The 22,704-nt window shown below is 45.7% G+C and overlaps 1 protein-coding gene across 3 annotated transcripts in view; it reads left to right on the top strand.

Moving 5' to 3' along the window:
• Positions 1-22,704, top strand: part of SNX29 (sorting nexin 29) — a 569,335-nt gene that overhangs the window by 11,622 nt on the left and 535,009 nt on the right. For 2 of the 3 annotated variants that reach the window (XM_036826193.1, XM_036826192.1), the window contains exons 2-3: positions 8,045-8,109; positions 10,204-10,256. In XM_036826193.1, coding sequence (XP_036682088.1) covers positions 8,045-8,109; positions 10,204-10,256 — 118 coding nt within the window. Of the gene's footprint in view, positions 1-8,043; positions 8,110-10,203; positions 10,257-22,704 lie in introns of those variants that run through there. The other variant, XM_036826194.1, reaches the window with a different exon arrangement.

The following is a 22,704-nucleotide window of genomic DNA, read 5'->3' on the forward strand; positions in this document are numbered from 1 at the left end:
TTTATTTATTATTTATTTATTTTTGGCTGTGTTGGGTCTTCATTGCTGCGCGTGGACTTTCTCTAGTTGCGGCAAGCGGGGGCTACTCTTCGTTGTGGTGCACGGGCTTCTCATTGAGGTGGCTTCTCTTGTTGCAGAGCACGGGCTCTAGGCGCGCGGGCTTCAGTAGTTGTGGCACGTGGGCTCAGTAGTTGTGGCTCACGGGCTCTAGAGCGCAGGCTCAGTAGTTATGGCGCACGGGCTTAGTTGCTCCGCGGCATGTGGGATCTTCCTGGACCAGGGATTGAACCTGTATCCCCTGCATTGGCAGGCAGATTCTTATCCACGGCACCACCAGGGAAGCCCTGGAGTATGTCCTTGAGCAGGTGAGAGGAGATGGGGTTCAGAGCACAAGTAGAGGTTTAAGTTTTTTAGCTTCTCGGAGCCTCAGTTTCATCATCTGTGAAATGGGACAATCAGACTTAAGTTAGGGCAGAATTTCCCAATTGCGGCACTATTGACATTCGGGCTGGATGATTGTTGTGTGCGGCTGTCCTGTACACTGTAGTAGATGCCAGGAGCAGTTCCCTAGTTGTGCCAAAAATGTCTCTAGACATTGCCAAATGCCCTGTTTTGGCGGGGGGGGGGGTTGAAATCCTGGTTGAGAAACACTTCTCGCCACCACTTCTCTGTAGGGCCCCTTATAAGTAAACCTCCTTGAAGCCTCCTTATTTGAGAGTGCCTGCTGTTTCCTGTTAGGGGCCTGCCTGATGCAGAAGGTAAGGACTTACTGGCCTCAGACACTCCCCTCGGTGTAATCAGAAACGTGAGAGAGGAGTGAGCTTGGCTTTTCTCCCCTGTGTTTCAGTGTGTGGTCTGGGCCCTATGGGAAGTCTTGTTCCACCCCTAGGGGACTCCTGCCATGGTGGCTTCTTCGGCTTGGAATGTGCTCTCATCTACCTGTTGCAGTCCTTTCCATAAAGTATTTTCTTACGGAGGTGAATTTCAGATAACGTGAAACCATGTATGCTTTTAATACAATTAGAACAATGAACTGTTAAGTTAGAAATTTAACAATTATATAAACAATTAGCCATTTAAAAGTGAACAGTTCAGTGGCAATTTAGTACATTTGTAACGTGCAACCACCATGTCTGTCTAGTTACAAAGCACTCTCACCACCCCCAGAGGACACCCTGTACCTATTAAGCAGTAGCCTTCTATCTTTATGGGTTTACCTATTCTGTATTCTAGTTCTTCCTGTTTTTTTAAGCACAGTTCAAGTTCCCGCTTTTTCATTCAGGCTTCACTGGCCCCCAGCAGGCCAGCAGTGTGGTGTGGAAGAGGCCAGGCAGATCAGGGTCTCAGCGCTGCTTTGCTGCCTGACCTCGGGCAGAATTCCTGGTCTGCAGTGGGCACCCAAAGAACCTTACCATCTTTTTCTTTTCTCCGTTATGCCCGCTGAGTGCATTGCAAGGATTGGCCTTCGAGCAGAGAAATGACTTTCCCTCTGCCACTGCGTAGAGAGGCAGGGAAATACCGTTGTGTGTGTGTGTGTGCAGACTTGCCCAAGTGACCTAACTCCTCTGTGGACGGGCACCATGATTACCTTGACCTCCTGGGTTGTGGCAGGGATTGGAGAAGGGATATATGTAGAGTGCCTTGGGGGCATCTTGCTGGTTTTCCCCTCCCCACATGGCAGAGAAGCTTTTTCACCTTTACAGTCCCCCAGGGCAGTGAACACAGAGGCCAGGATTGGATTGCTTTGCCTGTGCTCTGGAGAGAAGGAAGCCTGATGAAAGTACTTGTTAGAGCCAGAGGTATAGGCTTGCCCACAACAACAGCAATAATAGTTAATATGTATAAAGTGTTTGGTGTATACCAGACACTGTTCTAGGTGCATGGTATCCATTCACTCATTAATAGCTGTAGGAAGGGACTTCCCTGGTGGTGCATTGGTTAAGAATCCATCTGCCAATGCAGGGGACACGGGTTTGATCCCACATTCCGCAGAGCAACTAAGCCTGCGCGCCACAACTACTGAGCCTGCATTCTAGGGCCCGCGAGCCACAACTACTGAAGCCCACGCGCCGAGAGCCCCGTGCTCCGCAACAAGAGAAGCTGCCGCAATGAGAAGCCTGCGCGCCACAACTAGAGAAAGCCTACGCACAGCAACGAAGACCCAGTGCAGCAAAAAAAAAAAAAAAAATTAAAGCTGTAGGAGGTGCAGAGGGGTTAAGTAACTTGTCCTTGGTCACATAGCTGATGATGTAGGATTCGAACCTGCCCTGTCCTACTCTGAATCCCTGCTCTCTCTCCCCAGGAGGTCACTGAAGGCTGGAGATTTGTGGGAAAAATTAGTGTAGGATCTTAAGGATTCTAGTTTTTTTTTTTTTTTTTAAATTAATAGACTTTTACTTTTTTTTTTAAGTATTTTTTTTTTTTTTAAATTTATTTATGGCTGTGTTGGGTCTTCGTTTCTGTGCGAGGGCTTTCTCTAGTTGTGGCAAGCGGGGACCACTCTTCATCGCGGTGCACAGGCCTCTCACTATCGCGGCCTCTCCTTGCGGAGCACAGGCTCCAGACGCGCAGGCTCAGTAATTGTGGCTCACGGGCCCAGCTGCTCCGCGGCACGTGGGATCTTCCCAGACCAGGGCTCGAATCCGTGTCCCCTGCATTGGCAGGCAGACTCTCAACCACTGTGCCACCAGGGAAGCCCTGGGATCTTAAGGATTCTAAACATGAAAGACAACAGCGATGCACCTGAACCAGGTGACTGATTTTCAAACGCAGGTGATTTCTAAGTTAGAGCCTCAGGAGATCACTGCATTTCTCTGACAGGTTTGTGGACCCTGGGTGTATTCCCTGGGGTGCCTTTCTGTTTTCTATTTTCATTTTGATGGAAGCCTGTTCTGTGAATCACTTTGCTTTATATCTGAAACGAACACAATATTGTAAATCAACTATACTCCAATTAAAAAAAAAAAAAAAAAAGAAGCCTATTCTGGCTCATCTGGTTGATAGTGTTGACTCAGGGCTACCCTTACAGAAGGAAGGAAGCCGAAAGGCTGGGGTTTCATAGAGAAATCATTCCTGAACTGGCAGTGGGGCTGTCATTGCAGGTTTGTTACAGGGGTTGAGGGTGAGCAAGATTTCACAGATGGCCGAGGCAGCGGACTTGAAATTGAATCCTTCCTTCAGCACTTCCATGGGTGAAGGTCTTTTCCTCTCAGCCCCAGTGCTCTGTTGAGTGGAGCCACCTTTCCTTCTTTGTCAAGGATTAGATGCCAGTCAGTTAATGGCTTAGCCCACAGTTGAGGCTCAGTAGGTGGGCACTGGCTCCCTGCTCCTCTTGGGTGGTTGCAGCCGTTGAGGCTGGAAGATTCTTCTTGCCCTGGGAGGAGGGGTCCTGTATTCTCCTCTTTGTCCCTGGGAGAAGGTAGGAAAGAGCCCGGTAGCATCGATTGCTCTGCCTGCCTGTCTCCACAGACACCCGACACTCGCAGACTGCAGAGCTAGGAGGGGGTGATCTCACGCAGAAACCAGTGCCCGGAGAAGGGAAGTGACTGTCCGAGTCACGTGGCCAGCAAGCAGCCCGGCCGGGATGAGAACTACTGATGCCTTGTGACTTCCCACTAGCGCTCCTTCCACTGTTCCTCATGGCCATGGGCCTCCTGGGCACCTCCTGCTGTCGGTGAATGCTCCCAAGGCCGCCCGTGCTCCCTCTGCCCTACGAGACCCCCTTCTCTTCATCCCCGTTCAGGCCTGGGATGGCCACAGGTGCCTTTTCAGGGGTCAGGACTGTCTTTTTCAAGTGCACTTCTTGTCTGGGGAGAGATCGCATCAGCGAGGGTGGGTGTGTGGTGGGCTGAGACCTGCACAACCTCAGGCTGTTTCTCTCTAGAGAACAGGCTTTCTTCCCACGGTGGAGGGGCTTTGCAGGGTGAGGCAGAGGAGGCTGCTGACCTTTCTAGAGAAAGCAGTGGAACGAGTTCCGTCGCAGAGATGTGGGATCATTGTGCATATCATTAGGGGTAGGTGCTGTATCCTTGCTCTTCACGGTGGGTCAGGCACCAGCAGCATCGGCGTCACCTGGGACCTTGTGAGAGTGACAGAACCCCAGGCCCCACCCAGCCCTTCTGAATTAGAGCCTGCCTGGAGATGCGTGTGCCCGTGAAAGCTTGAGAGTTACTGTGCTAACAATTATCAGGAGTGAGATGATGGAGATTTTTATTTTCTTTGTATATTTCCCCCTGATTTGTTACTATTGTATTTTTTCGCATGAAATACTCTTTTTTTTTAATTGTGGTAAAATACACATAACAGAGTTTGCCAGCTTAACCATTTTAAAAAAAAATTAATTAATTAATTTATTTTTGACTGTGTTGGGTCTTCGTTTCTGTGCGAGGGCTTTCTCTAGTTGCGGCGAGCGGGGGCCACTCTTCATCGCGGTGCGCGGGCCTCTCACTATCGCGGCCTCTCCTTGCGGAGCACAGGCTCCAGACGCGCAGGCTCAGCAATTGTGGCTCACGGGCCTAGTTGCTCCGCGGCAAGTGGGATCTTCCCAGACCAGGGCTCGAACCCGTGTCCCCTGCATTGGCAGGCGGATTCTCAACCACTGCGCCACCAGGGAAGCCCTTAACCATTTTTAAGCGTACAGTTTGGTGGTGTTAAATACCTTCACACTGCTGTGCAGCGTCCCCACCATCCATCCCCACGACTCTTTTCATCCTGTTAAACTGCAGACGTGTAGCTATTAAACCCTAACCCCCATTCTCTCCCCTCCCGTCCCCCTGACAGCCACCATTACACTTTCTTTCTCTATGATTTTGATTGCTCTTAGTAACTCATATAAGTGGAATCATGTGGTATTTATCTCTCTGTGTCTGGTGTGTTTCACTTAGCATAAAGTCCTTAAGGCTCATCTGTGTTGTAGCATATTGCAGAGTTTCCTTCCTTTTTAAGGCTGAATAATATCTATTGTATGTATATGCATACATATTTTGCTTATCCATTCATCTGTCAGTATACACTTGGGTTGCTTCCACATTTTAGCTACTGAGAATAATGCTGCTGTGAACACAAGCATACAAATATCTCTTCAAGACCCTGTTTTCAATTCTTTTGTGTATATACCCAGAAATCCTGGGTTATATGATAGTTCTATCACATGCATTACTTTCATGATCAGAAAGAATAGCAAAAGCACTTCAGGGGGGAAAACCTTGTCGAGTTTCCAGTTGGCATTGCCCAAGGGCAGGTAGAGTTGTTGGGTGCAGTACTTGGAAGAAGGAAGAAAGCAAGCCTGACTTCCCAGTTGTGGTGTTAGAGAAGAGCTGAAACTGGACCTTCTGCTAAATGGAGAGCAGGGTGATTTGATAGACACAGGTGTCAAGAGCGATGTTGAGGGCCTAGGGTCGGCGGGGTCTCTAGCCATCCTGAGTGACGCTTCAAGATGGCCTCTGGTCTGGTGGGAAGGATGCGTGAGCTATCCTTTCTCAAGACCTCTTCCAGAAAAAATAACAGTGGCAGAGTTTGGGAAGTCAGCTGTATTCCTGTGTGTCCGTGGAGAGTCTACTGACTGGTTTGACCTCCGGGCCTGGGGTGAGGCAGGAGCCCGTGTGGTAGTCCTAACAACCCTTGAGGGGCACGATCTCCAGTTGGGGTCACCATTCCACCTATTTTTTTCTTAAGTGTTTTTTGAAAAAATTAATTAATTAACTATTAATTTTTGGCTGCATTGGGTCTTCATTGCTGTGAGCAGGCTTTTCTCTAGTTGTGGTGAGTGGGGGCTACTCTTCGTTGCGGTGCGCGGGCTTCTCATTGCGGTGGCTTCTCTTGTTGCAGAGCACGGGCTCTAGGCGCGCGGGCTTCAGTAGTTGTGGCTGTGGCACGCGGGCTCAGTAGTTGTGGCTTGCAGCTCTATAGCGCAGGCTCAGTAGTTGTGGCGCATGGGCTTAATTGCTCCGCGGCATGTGAGATCTTCCCGGATCAGGGTTCGAACCTGTGTCCCCTGCATTGGCAGGTGGATTCTTAACCACTGCACCACCAGGGATGTCCAACGGTTCCAACTCTTAGTATTCAAATACAGAACAAAACCTAAACCCATTATCATGGCCCACAAGACCTTTGTTACTGGCCCCTGCCTGTCTGTCTTTGCTTCCCCTTTTCTGCTTTTTGCTCAAGTCATAAGAGGCTTCCTTTGGGTCCTGGAAGACCAGAAGCCAAGCTGTTCTCTCCTCTCTTCCCTGGCCGTTTGCTGTGCCTGGAATGCTGGTCTTCCATATCTTTCCACGGCTGCTCCTTCTTGTTATAAAGGGCTCAGCTCAGATATTACGTGTGCAGAGAGGCCTTCCCTGACTGCCCTGGCTGACGTGGCCCTCTTGCTTCCTCTCTGTCATCACCCCATTTAGTTTTTCTTTCTAGTATGACTCTCTAACATCATCTTTATTAGTTTACTTAGGAGCTATTTGTTTCTTCCTGAGAGAATTTTCGCTCCATGAGAAGACGGTTCTTTTATACCATTTAACCCCTGTGTCCCCAGCACTTAGAACATTGCCTGGCACACAGTAGAAGGTAAATAATTACCGAGTGGGTCAATGCATGTAATTGCTTGTCTTCTCTGAGCTTCAGTTTCCCCATCTGCAATTCAGGGATCCTAATACCTGGCTGGTAGGGTGGTCGTGAAAATTACAGGGCACAATGCATTCAGAGGACTCAGTTTTGTGCCTGGCATGCAGGAAGTGCTCACCACACGGTCACAGTTGTTAGCAAGCGGGTGGCCCTGGCATGACTTACATGAATCACTGACCATCTCTAAGGTGATGCCTTGCTGGTACTCCCTGGTGAAGCCCAGGCTGAGTTGCCCAAGAGAGAAGCAGCTCAGTGGCAATTCAAGGCCTGCAGTGTGGAGCATCTGCCCTTGTACAAACTCTAAATTTGGGTCTCCTTTGAAACAACTGTGTTCTGTGTCTGGTGCATCATAATATGTAGCTGTGTCTCTGTTGATTGGAGTCACTGGGTCTCTTGTGGAGCATCAGATGTGGTTCTGACAGTGGTCTGCCTGGGGCTTTGAAGTGTCCTTGCCCCACACCCTCTTAAATGGGAGTTTGGTGTATGCCATGTGTATCAGTTGAGAGTGCTTTTGGCTGTAAGTAACAGCCCAATCAATGTACAATGCTTGAACGAATGGAACTGTTTGTTGTGTGAGAGGTATGAGATTTCTAGCTTTGGTTCAGCAGCAAAATGACATCGGGGCTGGTGTCTCTGTGATTCTCTTGGCCTTCGCTGCAGGCTTGTTGCCTCAAGGTAGCAAGATGCTGCTCTGGCTCCACCCGATGTGTTTACGATTAAGGCACGAAGGATGGAAGAAGGAGCGAAGCCGTTAACATCTGTTCTTTTATAAGGATGGCATAATTTCCCCAGATCCCTCCCAGTGCTCTCTGCTTACATGTCATTAGCTAGAACTTCTTACGGGCAGCCTTACAAGAGAGGCTGAGAACAGGAGTAATGAGGTTTTTCATGGAAAAATGATGTTGGAGATGATGGTGAGGTCAGCCAACAAGCAGTGCCTGCCGTACTAGGAAACTTACATTTTAAGTTAGACTATTGGTTCTCAACTGGGGGCAGTATCTGGAGACATTTTTGTTGCCACAGCTAGGGTGTGTGTGTGTGTGTGTGTGTCTGTGTGTGTGCGCACGCTAATGGTGTCTAGTGGGTAGAGGCCAGGGATGCTGACAGACATCTTAACAATTCACAGGGCAGCCACAGAGAATTATCTGGTCCAAATGTCAGTGACACCAAGGTCGAGAAACCCTGAGTTAGACCATTCCAGTAACATCATCCAAATTTGGGGAACACTAGTTTAGCTGCTTTCCTGGGTTGCAGTAACAGGAAAGTGGTCAAACTTCATTGTAATGATGTAGATTATTGATACCTAGTCTTGTTATTGATTTTACTAAAGAGAAGGCTGATGCTAGTTGGGCACAGCCGTACACTGCATGTCAGAGAGTCTTAATAGAAAGCGAATGTCAAACAAAACTAATTAAGCCTCATTGCATTTTAGGATCACAGAACAATGACATGAAAAGACAATTTCTGCTGGAGCGACTGCTGGATGCAGTGAAACAGGTAAGAAGAAAGCTCACGTTTGACTTTGCGGTCAGGTCATAGTGTCAGATGATCAATGAAGAAGTCATTTCTGCCCTTCTATCTACACAGACCTCCTCCCGCTTTGTATCTGGGAACGGTGAGGCTAATCGTTTTCCCCAGCAAATGATAGTGATCAGTGGTAGGGACAAAGGAGCTCCTGTGTCCTGACTTCCTGGAGACCCCCTGGAGGACCCGGCCCCATCCTTCACAGATGTCCCCTTGAGAAGGGCATTGAGTGGGTTTCAGAGCCTCATTTCCAAGCAGTTGTGTTTTAGGGCAACTCCTAAGGGTGCTGCAGTCGTGGTTGGAGTTAGGACCCCGTGAGCACAAGAACAGAAGTGAAGCCGTGCTCAGGCTCGTGTGGATCCCGCGGGTGGGCTCTGCTTGGTTTGGCTGATGCTGTTTCTGATGCCTGGCTTTTGGCTGGGTGTGGAAGCGAGCTTTGACATGAGGCTGGCGTCAGTTTGCTTGCTTGCAGCTACCAGACAGGCATCATTTCTTGCATATTCATCGCGTGCCTGATTCTCTGCCAAGTGCTTTACATCTAATCCTTCCAGCCACCCCGTGAGATAGTTCTTGCAAATATTGCCATTTTACAGATGAAGAAACTGAAGAACTGAAGCTCAGGTCTGATAACTTGCTGCCGACGTCATAGTTAATAAGCAGCAGAGCTAGGATCCAGCCCTAGGAATTCACATTTTGGAAGAGGCGACTGGCAACTATCTGCGTGTAATCACGATGTAGGGAGATAAATATGTACTTTAATGGAAGTGTCTGTTAAGTGTCGATGTGAGTCCAGAGAATTTAGCATCTGCCCAAGCCTCGAGGCGTCCAGGTATGGTGGGAAGGACACAGACTCGGGTGTAGCTGAGGTTGAAGGCCAGCTTCATCTCTTCACAGCTGTGTGTGCTGGGGCAACTCACCCAGCCTCTCTGAGCGTCCTTCTTCTCTTTAATTGGGTTACCGATCTCTATAGGGCTGTTGATGGAATTGCATTTGTTAAAGTGGGTAAAGGGCCATGGCCAGCGCCTGTTCCACAATAAATGCACAACCCACATTATTAGTTTCTTCTTTCTTTGCTCCAGAAATGGAAAGTAAAATAAGAAGATGAAGAGTTAAGTCAAGCCACGTCAAATGTAGCAGTTAAACAGAAATAACTTGGATCTTCTGCCTAGAGCTGCTATTATTATTTTGGGGGGTGAAATTGTTGTATATATGCCTTTTAAAAATCAACTTTATTGTGGTATAATTTGCATACAATAAAATATAGCAATTTTAAGTGTGCAGTTCCATGAGTTTTGACAAAAGTATCATTTAAATGTCTATACACACACACACACACACACACACACACACACACACACACACACACACGATAATAAGTTCAGGAATCTTGCAAACGTGCTACCCACAGTGGAGATTCTACACTTTTGAAAGAGTAGTGGAGAGGGGTGATGATTGCACAATATTGTGAAGTGAATTGAATTGCATAACTAAAAATGGTTAAAATGGTAAATTTTATGTTGTCTATATTTCAGCACAGTTAAAAAAAAAAAAAAGAGCAGTTTGCTTTTGTTTCCACCCTCCCTGGGTGAATTGTGGTTCAGCACAACCAGATGACTTGTCTGAAGCTTGATTTATGCTGTCATAACTTTACAGCCAGCCATAACAACTTTGGGCCCTGTCAGAAGGGACCCATCATCACAGATTTGTGGAAGTTTTGATTACTGCCTGTTAAGAGCTCTGTGTTATTGACAGTCAGCTGCTGACAGATAGAAGAAGCTTCCTAGATAATCTGCAGGAGGCCGTGTGCTTCTGTTTTCCTCTCAGCGTTGTCTTTGCACAAGGCTCACTTCTCTACGAGCTGGAGATAAGGGCTTCCTTCAAGTGGCGGCTGGAAGGCTGGGGTGCCCGCCGTCTTATGTCTTGGGCTGACCCCCAGGGCATGGGGACACCCTGACTTGGCACCCAGAGTTCCTGGCCTCGTGTCCCCCGCGACCCTGAAAGCCTGTGGGGGAGGTTTTGTATGTCCCATCCCAACAGCTGATCTCAGCAGCTTCTTTTTCTGTGCAGTGCCAGATCCGCTTTGGAGGGAGAAAGGAGATCGCCTCGGATTCCGACAGCAGGTAAATATGTAGCTTCTGAAACCCTTTACCTTCAAAGACCAAAAAGGTGGCCAGAGATTGACCAGCTCCTGTAGTCTGCCGCTGCAGCCAGGTGGGGCAGTGATCGCATTTGGGGGATCTGTAGATCATCTGTGCTGTGACTGCTTGTCTAAAGTATTTCCAGCTTCCTGTCATTCTCCTTCTAGGAACCTACTCTGAGTGAATTCCTTGAAATGACTTTCCGCATGAAGTTATTTTCACGGTAATTTAATAATGATGAAAACTCAGAAATCTGAATGCTCAACAATTGGGAAATGGTGAATAAACTACAGTGCATCGGTAGAATGGAACGTTATATAGCCATTACGTTGATGTCCATACAGAATTTGTTTTAAGCAGAAAAATGCAAATGTAGTGATTTAAAAATAATATATTTAGTAAAAGTAAGAAGAGCAGGATACAGAGTTAACATGGATTCAGAGTGATCCTCGCCATGTGAAACAACAACTCTGGCAAAATACACACCAAAATGTGAATAGAGGTCATGTTGAGGTTAAGACTTGGGAATCTTTATACTTTCTGATACTTTTTTCATGTTTTATACTGTGATCATGTGTCCCTTCTATAATTAAAAAAAAAAAGTCCTAAAAATGGCCATTGACCTTCATGACCCTTCATGACCTGACATGACTGCATAAGCTTATAACACCGCCTAGGAGGAGAAGCAAATGTTTTGGCAAAGGTAAGAGACACAGGCATTTGCTGGAAATGCCCAGTGAAGTCGTTCAGGGCTAATTCATGCTCTGCAGCCTTGGAGGGGCAGGAGGAACATTCCCGCAAAGGAAGGGGAGGGAAGGGAACTCACTTGCTCAGCATTCACCTCATCCTGGAGACTGCGAGTGTTCCCCACCCTCTGACCCTGACCCACCCAGCCCAGCCAGTTCCCTTCTCTGTCCTTCCAGAACCTTTCTCTTTGTGACACTTTACCAGCCATGAGCAGTGGGTGTAGTGCTACATTTTAATCGAGCTATGGGGACTATTTGAAACCGGTGCAGATTTACAGTTCTCCCCACCCTTACACTCTCTGCTGCTTCTTTCTCAGTTTTTTTCCATAACACCAACTAACAACTATCCATTATGCTTTTTAATTTTGTTTCTTTCTGTCGCCCGTACCATAACAGCGGGCAGGGATGTTTGGCTGTCATGTTCACGGGTGTATCCCCAGTGCCTAGAAGCATCTAGAAGGTGCTCACGGAGATTCGTTGTCTGGTTGAGTGTGTGCGAGGCTTTGTACCACACACGGTCAAGTGTTTTTTTATTTTTAAATGTTTATTTATTTATTTATTTGGCGGCCTCGGGTCTTAGTTGCAGCATGTGGGATCTTTGTTGCGGCACATGGGATCTTCATCGCGGCATGTGGGATCTTTTGTTGTGGCGGGTGAGCTCTTCGTTGTGGTGTGTGGGCTCCAGGGTGCATGGGTTCAGTAGTTGTGGCACACAGGCTCCCTAGTTGTGGCGCACGGGCTCTAGGGTGCACGGGCTCAGTAATTGCAGCACGTGGGCTTAGTTGCCCCGTGGCATGTGGGATCTTATTTACCCGACCAGGGATCGAACCCGAGTCCCCTGCATTGGAAGGCAGTTTCTTAACTACTGCACCACCAGGGAAGTCCCTGGTCAAGTGTTTAAAGAGGTTGTGGGCTTGGAGGGCAGAGGGGCAGCTTCTCCATTTTTTTCTTTCTCAGTGTTTTGCACAGACATTCTGTGCCCGTCACACATTAGGTTCTCTGTATGTTTGTGGCATTAGATCATTAAACTGAATTTTTGCTTCAGTTCTTCCTGAGGGCTTACTATGGGGCCTGGCCTCCGTCAGCACAGGGGTTCTCATTTTGGAACCCAAGGTCCACCTGCATGAGAATGAGAGGCTTATTAATTAATAATGCAATTCTGTACCCCATCCTAGATCTCCTGAACCAGGAGGTGTGTGTGTGCGAGTGTGTGCGTGCATGTGTGTGTATGGGTGTGTGGGTGTGTGGGTGTATGTAGTCAGGAGTTCTTTATCACTTTTCTTCATAATTATTCTTTTCATTTCCTGAGAGAGAGAACCCATTTCTGAATGTTAGGTTAACGTGTTGTTATATAATAGAGCTTACTATTACAACTTTTATTATGTAAACTGTTGTGTTTTATAGTAGAATTAACAAAGTTAATTCCTTCCATGGTAACTGGTTTCCGGCTAAAAGGAGTATCCTGCTTAATAACGATAATGATAGTTACTGTCTCTCACTGTTCCAGCTGCCCTTTGTTCGTGTCGCCTCTTAGCCTCAGTGCAGCCTCAGGAGGAGCAGCGGTGTAGTTCTTTACAGATAAGAAAACAGAGGCTCAGAGAGGGCAAGTAAGACAGCCTAGGTGAGTCATCTTGGGGATGTTAGAGTTGGAGGTTGGACCCTAGCTTCTTGGGCTCCAAAGTCTATTCTTTCTCTGTTATATCACCTTTAGCGATTATATCGGTTTGGAAGCTGGGTTTAAAAAATTTTTTTGTTTTCTCCCCCCTAGAGGGTTCCTTCTCAATATCAGAGTCTTGGTCTCATCTTGCAATGTGTTTGGCTAAAGGTGGCACCACCTTCATGTAGGAAAGGTCACATCGGTGTCCTTATTCTGTGAGAAAGTTTAACCTCAAGAGGGAAAGTCAGTGAATATTTTAAAACAACTGTCGTGAAGTCTGAAAAGGAAGAAAAGTCACCTCTCTCCTCACCCCTGACAAATGGCCTGGCACCGGAATGGATCTCAAATCCGTTCGCTTCTCTCCAGCTCTCCGGCCGTTGCCCTGTCCCAGTCACCACGTGGCTCCCAGGACAGTTGCCGTGGACCCGCCACCGGCTTCCTTCTTGGCCTGCCTCCTGTGCATTGAGAGGGTTCTGCAGAGCACGGATTCCCACTGGTCACTCCCCCATGGAAAACCTTCCACTGGCTTCCCTTTGCTTTGGGAAAAAGGCCCACATCCTTAGCAGCCTGGAGGGCCCCATACCTCTCCCCTGGCTCTCTGCTCCTGCCACCCTGCCCTGGCCTTTCTGTTTTTTGTTTTTTGTTCTTAAAGCCTTTCAGTAATTTTTCAGGGAAACCTTCCAGACCCCTGATATGAATCCTCCACACTTCTCTCCAGCCCTGGCCATCTGGACCTGTTTTCCTTGCTCTGTACCATGGACTGGCAAACTCTTTCTGTTAAGGCCTGGATTTGGCCTCAGGCTGTATTTTGCTGACCCCTGCTCTGTACTGTTAGAGTCTATAAACCTCTGTTTCTCATTACTACACGTCTGTGTGATGAATCGATTACATCTGTCTGCTCAACTGGATGACCAGCTGGAGAGAAGCCTGTTTTGCCCACACTACGTCCACAGCGCCTGACACATAGTAAGTGCTTAGTAAGTACTTATTGGATTACTCATTTGTTGAGCAGTTAGTTACTGAATGCCGACTTGGTGTCACAGACACTGGGGCTTTCCAAATACTTCAGACAGATTTCTACCCCTCAGGTGGCTTTGTGTCCACCTGGGAACATAGTCCAGTGAGGCAGTGATCACAACATGCGACGCCGAGGGCCATGTCCAGGGGGCTGTCGGATGCCCTGGGCAGGCTGGTGCGAAGGTTCATGGGCTCTCAAGGCCTGAATCTGGTGCTTCCCCTTTCCAGCTGCATCACTAACTTTTCTAAGCCCAAGAATTAGGTCTACTGTGATACTGTGATTTATAATAAGAAATACACATGATTGTTCTTTGCCCCATTCCTGGTACTGAGCTCCTAAAACCCCAGGAATTTCCAAAGTGGCGATAGCCAGAAAGGTGTCTTTTGTTATGTTAATGTAGTGGTTTCTGGAAAGCACCAGAAGTTGGAGGCTGGTTGCCAGGAGAACCAACCACGTGATTAGAGAGCTGGAACTTTCAGTCCCATCTCACCACCTCTAGGGAGGGGAGAGGGGCTGGAGATGGAGTTCAGTTGCCAATGGTCAATGATTTAATCAATCAAGCCTATATAATGAAGCCTCCATAAAAACCCAAGAGGACGGGGTTCAGAGAGCATCTGGGTTGGTGAATACTTGGAAGTGCGAGGAGAGTGGTGTGCTGGGAGAGGGCCTGGAAGCTCTGTGCTCTTTTCCCATACCTTTCTTCCATCTGGCTGTTCCTGAGTTATATCCTTTTTTTTTCTTTTTTTTTTTTTTAACATCTTTATTGGAGTATAATTCCTTTACAATGGTGTGTTAGTTTCTGCTTTATAACAAAGTGAATCAGCTATACATATACATATATCCCCATATCCCCTCCCTCTTGCATCTCCCTCCCACCCTCCCTATCCCACTCCTCCAAGTGGTCACAAAGCACCGAGCTGATCTCCCTGTGCTATGCGGCTGCTTCCCACTAGCTATCAATTTTACATTTGGTAGTGTATATATGTCCATGCCACTCTCTCACTTCGTCCCAGCTTACCCTTCCCCCTCCCCATGTCCTCAAGTCCATTCTCTACGACTGCGTCTTTATTCCTGTCCTGCCCCTAGGTTCTTCAGAACCTTTTATTTTTATTTTTTTTTTAGATTCCATATATATGTGTTAGCATATGGTATTTGTTTTTCTCTTTCTGATTTCCTTCACACTGTGTGACAGCCTTTAGGTCCATCCAACTCATTACAAATAACTCAATTTCATTTCTTTCTATGGCTGAGGAATATTCCATTGTATATATGTGCCACATCTTCTTTATCCATTCATCTGTTGATGGACACTTAGGTTGCTTCCATGTCCTGGCTATTGTAAATAGAGCTGCAGTGAACATTGTGGTACATGACTCTTTTTGAATGATGGTTTTCTCAGGGTATATGCCCAGGAGTGGGATTGCTTGGTCGTATGGTAGTTCTATTTTTAGTTTTTTAAGGAACCTCCATACTGGTCTCCATGGTGGCTGTATCAATTTACATTCCCACCAACAATGCAAGAGGGTTCCCTTTTCTCCACACCCTCTCCAGCATTTATTGTTTGTAGATTTTTTGATGATGGCCAGTCTGACCGGTGTGAGGTGATACCTCATTGTAGTTTTGATTTGCATTTCTCTAATGATTAGTGATGCTGAACATCCTTTCATGTGTTTGTTGGCAATCTGTATATCTTCTTTGGAGAAATGTCTATTTAGGTCTTCTGCCCATTTTTGGATTGGGTTGTTGGATTTTTTGATATTGAGCTGCATGAGCTGCTTGTATATTTTGGAGATTAATCCTTTGTCAGTTGCTTCATTTGCAAATATTTTCTCCCATTCTGAGGGTTGTCTTTTCGTCTTGTTTAAGGTTTCCTTTGCTGTGCAAAAGCTTTTAAGTTTCATTAGGTCCCATTTGTTTATTTTTGTTTTAATTTCCATTTCTCTAGGAGGTGGGTCAAAAAGGATCTTGCTGTGATTTATGTCATAGAGTGTTCTGCCTATGTTTTCCTCTTAAGAGTTTTATAGTGTCTGGCCTTACATTTAGATCTTTAATCCATTTTGAGTTTATTTTTGTGTATGGTGTTAGGGAGTATTCTAATTTCATTCTTTTACATGTAGCTGTCCAGTTTTCCCAGCACCACTTATTGAAGAGACTGTCTTTTCTCCATTGTATATTCTTGCCTCCTTTATCAAAAATAAGGTGACCATATGTGCGTGGGTTTATCCCTGGGTTTTCTATCCTGTTCCATTGATCTATATTTCTGTTTTCATGCCAGTACCATACTGTCTTGATTACTGTAGCTTTGTAGTATAGTTTGAAGTCAGGGAGCCTGATTCCTCTAGCTCCGTTTTTCTTTCTCAAGATTGCTTTGGGGGCTTCCCTGGTGGCGCAGTGGTTGAGAATCTGCCTGCCAATGCTGGGGACACGGGTTTGAGCCCTGGTCTGGGAAGATTCCACATGCCACGGAGCAACTAGGCCCGTGAGCCACAGCTACTGAGCCTGCGCGTCTGGAGCCTGTGCTCTGCAACAAGAGAGGTCGTGACGGTGAGAGGCCTGCGCACAGCGATGAAGAGTGGCCCCCACTCGCCACAACTAGAGAAACCCCTCGCACAGCAACGAAGACCCAACACAGCCAAAAATAAATAAATAAATAAATTAAAAAAAAAAGAAAAAAAAAGATTTCTTTGGCTATTCAGGGTCTTTTGTGTTTCCATACAAATTGTGAAATTTTTTGTTGTAGGTCTGTGAAAAATGCCATTGGTAGTTTGATAGGGATTGCATTGAATCTGTAGATTGCTTTGCCTAGTATAGTCATTTTCACAATGTTCATTCCTCCAATACAAGAACACGGTATATCTCTCCATCTGTTTGTATCATCTTTAATTTCTTTCATCAGTGTCTAATAGTTTTCTGCATACAGGTCTTTTGTCTCCTTAGGTAGGTTTATTTCTAGGTATTTTATTCTTTTTGTTGCAGTGGTAAATGGGATTGTTTTCTTAATTTCTCTTTCAGATTTTTCATCATTAGTATATAGGAATGCAAGAGATTTCTGTGCATTAATTTTGTATCCTGCTACTTTACCAAATTCATTGATTAGCTCTAGTAGTTTTCTGGTAGCATCTTTAGGATTCTCTATGTATAGTATCATGTCATCTGCAAACAGTGACAGCTTTACTTCTTCTTTTCCGATTTGGATTCCTTTTATTTCTTTTTCTTCTCTGATTGCTGTGGCTAAAACTTCCAAAACTATGTTGAATAATAGTGATGAGAGTGGACAACCTTGTCTTGTTCCTGATCTTAGAGGAACTGGTTTCAGTTTTTCACCATTGAGAATGATGTTGGCTGTGGGTTTGTCATATATGGTCTTTATTATGTTGAGGTAAGTTCCCTCTATGCCTACTTTCTATGCCTACCCATCATAAATTGGTGTTGAATTTTGTCGAAAGCTTTCTCTGCATCTATTGAGATGATCATATGGTTTTTCTCCTTCAATTTATTAATATGGTTTTTCACTTTGATTGATTTGCATATGTTGAAGAATCCTTGTATTCCTGGGATAAACCCCACTTGATCAGGGTGTATGATCCTTTTAATGTGCTGTTGGATTCTGTTTGCTAGTATTTTGTTGAAGATTTTTGCAGCTATGTTAATCAGTGATATTGGCTTGTAGTTTTCTTTCTTTGTGACATCCTTGTGTGGTTTTGGTATCAGGGTGATGGTGGCCTCATAGAATGAGTTTGGGAGTGTTCCTCCCTCTGCTGTATTTGAGAAGGATAGGTGTTAGCTCTTCTGTAAATGTTTGATAGAATTCGCCGGTGAAGCCATCTGGTCCTGGGCTTTTGTTTGTTGGAAGATTTTTAATCACAGTCTCAATTTCAGTGCTTGTGATTGGTCTGTTTATATTTTCTACTTCTTCCTGGTTTGGTCTCGGACGGTTGTGCTTTTCTAAGAATTTGTCCATTTCTTCCAGGTTGTCCATTTTATTGGCATAGAGTTGCTTGTAGTAATTTCTCATGATCCTTTGTATTTCTGTGGTATCAGTTGTTACTTCTCCTTTTTCATTTCTAATCTGGATGCCATTTTAAATTTACCATCTTAGGAAAAGTTCTAGGCAGGACTGCGAGGGGTTGGCTTCTGGTTGCAGCTGGTGAGTCTCACTGGTTGGATGAATATCAGTAGAAACCTTGGAAAGGATGGTACACTGGTGTATCTGCCAGGACTCTTTGGTAACAGGCAACAGAAATTTACTCCAGTTGAGGATATTGTGAGCTCATGGAATTGATGACAGGTCAGGTTTGGAAACAGGAAGGAGTCAAAGCAGCTTTGGAAGTCTCCTAACCTGGAAACAGGGTCCGTGAAATGGTCTCCTAGCAGGAATGGTCCAGTTAAGGCCCTGCTGCAGGAGTGGACACCAGCTGTTTCCTGACTCGCTCTCATTCTGCCCAAGGTTGGCATTCCAGGGAGGAGGCACCTGAGTGACCAGTCTCAGGTCACGTGGCCGCCTCCTGGCCACCAGCAGAAGGATTGGCTGATGGAGCTTCCTGGGACCCTGTTGACTTACATAGTGCGAAGATGTCTGCTTGGGTTCATCATCGTCCCCCCAAGACAGTATCCAGTAAGGAAGACATAACCCTTCAGAATGAAATCTGGGTGCTGTTAGGAAGGTGAGTGAATATAGGGAGGCAGAATGCACAGCAGTTGTCCCTGTCACTGCCATATCATAATCTTTCCCATGACAGTTCTGTGTGGTTTGAAAATACCTGTAGGCAGTGGAATGGGGCTGGAGCACAGACTGCATATTTTCCCAGCTTGGTCCTCACTCTCTACCACATCCCTTCTTGTTTTCCTAGCATGGAGTTTCCCCAAATGAGAGATTTGTATCATTGCAGGTACTTAACATTATTTTAAGTGTTAAATATCACAGCATTACATTCCTTTCAATTGCCCAGTAGCTCAGTTATTCTCTTTTCAGTTCCTTTTAAATTGCAGTGATATTGGGGGAAAGACTTGGTTTGGTATTAATATTAAGCTGAGTTAAATGAAATTGCCAATATTTGATCATTTTTTGACATACCAGAATAGTAGTATCATACAGTTGAAAACAGTATCTCGAACACCCCCCGCCTCTCTAAACAGAGCGTACAGGTTTCAAGCACAGTCCTCCCCTGACAGCAGCAGAGACAGGATTTTATACTTTATTTGGATGACATTTACTTTTAGGCCTACTCTGTTGAGGGCCCACAGTGCTGGCTTTGCATTTGCAATAGCGATAGAGTTTTTCCTTTTAAAGCAGGTTTATACAAGTCGAAAAAGTGAGTCGGACTCAAGACAAGTAAATAATAGAAATATCCTCACGAGTGACAAAAGTGGCCGAGGTGTCTGTGGACAACAGACGTTGAGGAAAGAAAAAGCGGGCTGGACCGCAGCTGTTGGGTGTGGGGGCCTACATGATATACAGTATTGTTCTGTGAAAATCCCAAATGTGAGTATGCTTGTGTGTGAGTGTGCCTGCCCGAGTGTGTGAGTGCTTGCGTGCCTGAGACATTTGTTTGGTCTCATGAGATTACACCGCAAGATGCAACAGTCCTCACATGAAGTATAAAACAACATTGACAGGAAGGGAAATGACAGGCAGCACTTGTTTTTTCCCATCAGATTTTGTCCTCAGAAACTGGCGGAAGTGGTGGCGGTCATAACGCACGGGCTCCTCATCCCATTCTGTTGGCCTTGTTCCCCTGCTCTGTTTTCCCCTAAGGACGACCCATTCTTGTGCTTCGTTAAAATTATTCCTCGTTCTGTCAGTCAGACTGGCCTGTGGGGAGGCTGTCTTGTATCTTTTGAATAGTGTGCCTTCTAGAAAGAATGGCCCAAGAACTCAGCAGGCCCTGGAAGTTACCTCTAGATGTGCTGGTGCTCCACAGACGCTTCTTCTTCCCGTGTGGAATTACAGAGCATGCTAAGTTTTCCCATTGAATTGGAAAGAGCAGCCCAAACTGGGGGGCAGCAGGGTGAGCGTGGGGTTTGGAGCTCAGAGTCTGAATCCTGGTGTGGCCAGTTCCGGGTCATGTTGGACTGTGGGCAAGTTTCTGACTTGCTTGTGCCTCAGTGTCCTTGTATGTAAATGGGGAGAGTAGTGATAGTATTCACTTCATAGAGTTGTGAGTTAGCTCATGTGCAGCCCTTAGAACAGTGCCTGGCAGCTAGTAAGTTTCTAGAAATTGTTAGCTGTTGTTACTGCCATTATAATTTTGTGTGAAGTGTCTTGACACTTGTGTTACTGCCATTATAATTTTGTGTGAAGTGTCTTGACACTCTGCCGTTATGGGTGGCAGTGAGTTGGCTTTGGGTATTTGCCTCATTTAGAAATTGTAAATTTTTGTTACTCGTTCAGGTGACTATGTCAGAAGAAATCAGAGAGGAGAATTTCTTCTCCTTCCAAAACATGCCAGGGAAGAGAGCTTTGTTTTGGTGATTTTTCTTTACCTGTTAAGGAATTCAGAAGGGTTTTGAACTTTTTTTTTTTTTTTTAATAAATTTATTTATTTATTTATTTATTTTTGGCTGTGTTGGGTCTTTGTTTCTGTGCGAGGGCTTTCTCTAGTTGCCGCGAGCGGGGCCACTCTTCATCGCGGTGCGCGGGCCTTTCACTATCGCGGCCTCTCTTGTTGTGGAGCACAGGCTCCAGACACGCAGGCTCAGTAGTTGTGGCTCACGGGCCTAGTTGCTCCGCGGCATGTGGGATCCTCCCAGACCAGGGCTCGAACCCGTGTGCCCTGCATTGGCAGGCAGATTCTCAACCACTGTGCCACCAGGGAAGCCCCGGTTTTGAACTTTTTAGGAAGCTAGACAACAAACAGCTGCTCTTTGCTGTTCCCTAATGTTGTTTCTTAGCACAGTTGAAAACCGTCCTGTGTATTCCTCTGGACGCTTATGAAACTGAATGGCTTTTTCAGACATTCCTTTTCCTCTTTTACATGTCTCTGGATGTTCATCAGGTGATTTTTTAACGTTCAGTTTGTCACAGGTTTCTCACCAGCCTCTTAGTGGTTTGAGGTGTTCACTGGATGTGCTCATCCTTCTCATCCTGGCAAAAACCCTGGGGTTCATTAATTGGGTTTCTCATCTCCCCAGCCCTGTGCACTTGATTTCCACTTTGAGGCTCTGTGGTAGATAATTCCACACTGCATATTCTTTCATTTTACTTTATTGATCAAATGAATTGATTTCTTTTTGAAAAAGATAATTTTTAGCAAATGGGGAGCCCTAGGGCATTTAGCAAATCTGAGCACATTTCCATGTGAATTTTAATCTTTATATTGTTTATATTGATAGTTGCTGAGAGCAGTGCTAGGCCCACAGGGAATCATATGTAAGCACGGTCGTCATCAACATCACCCCTATCCTGGTGTGGAGAGAGGCCTTGAGCATGAAGTATGAGCTTTGGAGTCAGGCGTACTTATCTTCATGCCCACTCGGTCCACAGATCACCAGTTACCAGCTGTGTAATTTAGGACTTGCTCAGCTTCTCTAGGCCTCTCTTGCACGATCTGTAAAATTAGATGATGATCGTGGTACCCACTTCCTAGGGTTGAAGTGAGGATTAGATGTAATATTATTTGCTTGACACACCCAGTGAGAACTTAGTAAGCGCAATACATTTTCTTCCTATGACTAGACATACCAGTGTTTTGACTAATCTGGAAACTAAAGGCCGGAATGATTGCTCATTAATTGCTTCATTTAGCAGATGCTTGTTTATAGGTCACTGGGTTGGCATTGGGGCTGCAAACTGGATGAGATGGTTGCTATTCTCAAGGAACTCAGAATTGAGCCTGGGCGATGGACATGTAAATTGCAGACAGTCATGGTGGCCTGTGGTAATAATTACAGAGTATAGACGTGAGAGGCGAGTACAGGGTCTTTAGTGGTCAAATGGGCAGGATGGGACTTCCAGGCAGCAGGAGTAGCAAATGTGAAGACGCAGGGGTGTGTGAGAAAGTAGTGGAATCATGGATGATGTGTTGTATGTGCTGGGAGCTGGGCTGGAGGGTCAGTAGATTCTTGGCTTGCTGTCATGGGGAAGTGTTTGACCTTTATCCACTAGGGTATTATTTCTTAAACTATGGCTATTCGTATACTCTTTTCACAATTTTTGCCATTTCCGTGTACCATCTGAGCCAGAGATTGGCTTGAGGTGGAGTTTCAAGGCCTTGTCTACTCTGGTCTTGTCATAAGCCGTCAGTGAAATCAAAGATTGATGGCTGCTTCTGTTTTTTTCTTGATATAGTAAAATGATTAACCAAAAATGTTCATTTGTGGTCCCCCTAAAATCATGTCATGTACCATATACCCATAGCAAACTGTGGAAAGAAAGATGATGACGTTGTCAGATTTGCCTTTCAGGAGGGTAGCTGCTGATCAGCATGCCAGGGGCATGGGCAGGTGAGGTGGGACCTGGGGTTGCAGCCAGAGGCCGTGGCTCTGTGCAGTAGGCAGGGAAGCTGAGTGGAGGTGGTGGTATTGGGAGAAGGGACGGAAGGCTTAGGACTGAGGCTTGGTAAGATTGGCTGACGCGGGGGATGAGGCATAAATGCTCTGGCTCTAAGAGATGGCCAGAAATCAGAACAAATGTATATTGTTTTAAATTTTGTTTGTTTTATTTATTTTTATTTTTTTGGCTCTAGTAACGGGCTGTAAATTTTATTCTGAGTGGCCTTTGCTTTTTCAAAGGTACATCTGTACTGCAGAGTTGCCTGCATCTTATTTGTTTTTGTTTTTTTTAATTGGAGTGTGGATGATTTGCAACGTTGTGTTAGTTTCTGCTGTACAGCAAAGTGAATCAGTTACACATATAGATATATCCACTGTTTTTTAGATTCTTTTCCCATATACATCATTACAGAGTATTGAATAGAGTTCCCTATGCTATACAGTAGGTCCTTATTAGTTATCTGTTTTATATATAGTAGTGTGTATGTCAATCCCAATCTCCCTCCCCACCACCCGTAA

The sequence above is a fragment of the Balaenoptera musculus genome, chromosome 15 (genome assembly GCF_009873245.2).
Source record: "Balaenoptera musculus isolate JJ_BM4_2016_0621 chromosome 15, mBalMus1.pri.v3, whole genome shotgun sequence".
Taxonomy (NCBI): Eukaryota; Metazoa; Chordata; class Mammalia; order Artiodactyla; family Balaenopteridae; genus Balaenoptera; species Balaenoptera musculus.